General features: G+C 52.8%; 1 protein-coding gene across 4 annotated transcripts in view; it reads right to left on the bottom strand.

Annotated features, from left to right (window-relative positions):
* The window catches only part of HIF1AN (hypoxia inducible factor 1 subunit alpha inhibitor), a 136,095-nt gene extending 133,388 nt beyond the window's left edge, over positions 1-2,707 (bottom strand). For all 4 annotated transcript variants that reach the window (XR_003095089.1, XR_003095103.1, XM_025209290.1 and 1 more), the window contains exons 1-2: positions 2,452-2,707; positions 828-1,078 (exon numbers count right to left, since the gene is read on the bottom strand). Coding sequence is in view for 2 of the 4 variants with exons in the window: in XM_025209290.1 (XP_025065075.1) it covers positions 828-1,078; positions 2,452-2,658 (458 nt within the window). In the remaining 2 variants the exon portion in view is untranslated. The remainder of the gene's footprint in view (positions 1-827; positions 1,079-2,451) is intronic.
* Positions 2,708-3,301: the final 594 nt, after the last annotated feature.

Raw genomic sequence — 3,301 nt, 5'->3', positions numbered from 1 at the left:
AGCAGTCAAATACAAGTAAAGCTGCTCCTGAGCAGTGTGCTGAATCTTGACATGCCATCTGAAAGGGAAAAGCCACAGAAGCAACAAAGGCTCAGGGGCCCAATATGGGGACACACAACTACTCTGTTCTCTATAGCCGATTCAAATCCAGCCAAGGTTCATAGTATCCAGGAGTTGGTCCTATCTGATGGCTGCATGGTGAATTACGTGAAATGAGTAGGTGGTTTAACTTAGCTGCTAACAGATGAGCATCACAATCAAATCACGGACACAGCATTAATTTACACCTTTGCTAGTAGCATGGGAAGAGACACCAACCCAGCCTACACCAGAGACTAACCCCCCTTTCTGTCTACCCCATCACCCACCTGAGGAAAAGGTAACATGCATACGTGGAGCACTGGCAGGGGGAAGGCTGACTGTTAGTGCTTGGGCCTCTCCTAGGGATTGGGGCCTTTATTCTCCAAGGCTGCCAAGTTAAGCTCTTTCCACCAGAAGCGGGAAATAAGGTAAAGAATCAGATAAGAAAGCGAAGGAGTATAGAGCCTTTCCTGCCTATTCCTGCCAACCACTGAAAGAAAGCCGAGTCATAACTGAAGACATACAACTTTGAAACTTATTAAGGCTTGGACATAGCAAAGATAAACCTGAAAAACACCCTTTTCAAACACCAAGCTTGAGGAACAAAACACCTCAGGAAAAGGAAAAAAAGGCTACATGCTCCTTCCATACTCATAATCCCTAAACCTCAACTTATCATGTAACGGATGGATGGATAACCATCCAAAAAGCATGGATAACCAGAGACCTCTCCAAGGCTCACTTACTTCTCACCACTCCCTTTCTGCTGAACTTCCTTGAGTCTTTCAACAAACTCAGTGAACTTCATCTCTTCCCTGCTCGACTTGGGCTTGAAGTTCTTGAAATTGGCCATTTTCTTCTCATCATAATACAAAAACTTGTGTGTGCTGGCACTATACACTGAGAAGTCTCCATTGCCAATGTTCTCCTGGAGGTAATCCAGGTCCCACTTCAGGGCGGGATATACCAGGTTCGTGTCAGTCAGCACCACTGGCTCCTAGATAAAGAAAAAAAAAAAAAAAACCAAGAAGTGCATTGGTTCAAGAAACTCTGGAGAAACCAGATGAGTAACTGATTACCACTATCAAGTTTCCTTTTTGAAGCAAGAGGAGGACAATCAGCTGACATGGTCTGGGAAGGAGGGGAGGAAAGTCCCAAATATATAACCATAAGACGAGAAGTTTTAAGACAAGCTCATGGAGGAGTGTCAGGTTCCATCAACCAACCCTGTAAACCAGTCAAAGAAGCATCTCAAGGAAGAATATAGGAATTGCCTAACTGGGTTATACAATGTGGTCCTTCTATCCTAACAGCAACCTGTATCCAGGTGCCTTAGAAGATAGTACAAAATACCCATAACTCCACAATACGGAATATGTAATACTACTCTGTGTAGCTTTGTGACAGAGCCTAGGTTTGATTCCTGAATTAGCAGGTAAAAAAAAACATACTACAGCAAAGTGCTCTGTTATGAAGACAAGTCAATACAAATATTTGCATTGATCTTTAGTGGTCCCTTTGATAAGAGCTCAGCACTGTTTCACACTCCCCACCCACCGAAAAATGAGGCCGAGCAACAGGCCACACATGCCCCACAACCCTCCCTAGGGAAGGATCTAGCCATGTGCTCTGCCCCATAAATGGATTACAGACACACAGTCTCGGCACTAATACTTTCCCTGTACTCAGCAGAAGAGACCACATATGTTTCTGAAACCTACATGTCCACCTTCCTTTTAATAGCTTTGCAGTTACAGGTAGCACATTCATTTCACTGAGCTAAAGGTACAAAAGACTTTAGTTTGACCCATGAAATCCGCTGCATGACCAGCCTCTGCGGTGTATCCCCCAAATTTCTCACCCAGTTCAAATCTGGCAGCACATTTAAGCTTTGTAAAAGGCATGTTTCCACATAAGGAAGTGTCCCCGATTCCCTGCAAGTTTCACAACCCAAACATTGCAGCAGGAAAGAGACATCCCCTGCAAGCAAGAGGAAACTGACATCACTGAGCCTCACTGTACAAACAGAGAGAAAAGGGAAACAGGCACCCAAAAACAAATGGCAGTCTAATCGCTTGCAGGACTAACGACCCAGTGGGCTGCTCCCTGGGCCGGAGAAGAAGCCTGCTTTTGCTCTTCCATGGCTTGGGTCTGGGCTGCCCAACTGGTGGTCCACGGGCCACCTGCCTCCCACGAGGGGTTCACATGCACTCGGCCCAGAGCTCCCACCTGCTGACCCTACTGCTCCAGCAGCAACAGCAGCAGCAGCAGGGGTCTCGCCCCCCGCCTCCCCCCCCCCAGCCGGGCCTGCAGCCGAGAGGCGCGGGGACGAGGCAGGCGGCGCCCCGGGCGCTCCCCCGCGGGAGGCACCTCGTTCTCGATGAGCTCCTCGGCGCGCGGGTCGCCGTGGCTGAGGCGCGGGATGGGCCGCGTCCCGAACGTGTAGGGCCGGAACTGCGCCTCGCTCCAGCCGGGGCCCGCGGGCAGCGCCGCTGCGTCCTCCGGCTCCGCCCGGCACCCGGAGCCCCCCGCCGCCGCCGCGGAGGAGGAGGAGGAGGAAGAGGAGGCCGCCGCCATCGCCGCCCGAACTGGGGAACCCGGAAGCGGAAGCGCCCTCCGTCCCCGCCCAGAGCGATGCCGGAAACGGGGCAGACCATAGAGACGGGGAGCCAGAGAGGCCTCTTCCGGGGAACAAGGGGCATCAGCGGCGCCGCGGGCGCTAAGGCGGGGAAGTGCCGGGGGGGGGGGAGCGTGGAGCGCCCCTAGCGGCGGCGCAGCGGAGTGAGAGTCTTTGGTGTCCCCGCGCCAAGGCAGCGCCCGGGGCTGGGGCGGGAGGGCTGGGAGAACACGCGGGCATCGGCTCACGGAGAAGCGGGGGCGGACGTGACAGCACGGGGCCAGCCCTGCTCCGCCCTGAAACGCTGCAGCTGAGACGCACCTGAGGGCCAGAAGCAGGCCTCAGCTCGGAGTATCTTTCTTCCAGTTTCCTCCTTGATGGACCTTCCCAGGATGAGGAGGTCTCGACCTGATGGAGCCCAAGATGCAGGGTGCAGGCAGGACCCTCAGTGGCTGCTGTGGTGTCGAGCACAAGGCAGGGCAGCTCATGTCACTTGTGGAGTCTTGCCCATCCCAGGGATTCAGATATTGAGTCTGAGTAGGGAGTCATGGACATTTAAACACGTTCGACTTTGGGTTCGTTTGATTTGTCTTTTGTTCTGAG

The sequence above is a fragment of the Alligator sinensis genome, unplaced genomic scaffold (genome assembly GCF_000455745.1).
Source record: "Alligator sinensis unplaced genomic scaffold, ASM45574v1 scaffold264_1, whole genome shotgun sequence".
NCBI classification, from domain to species: Eukaryota; Metazoa; Chordata; order Crocodylia; family Alligatoridae; genus Alligator; species Alligator sinensis.
The sequence above is the reverse complement of the archived record's forward strand: the minus strand, read 5'-3'. Positions and strand labels throughout refer to the sequence as shown.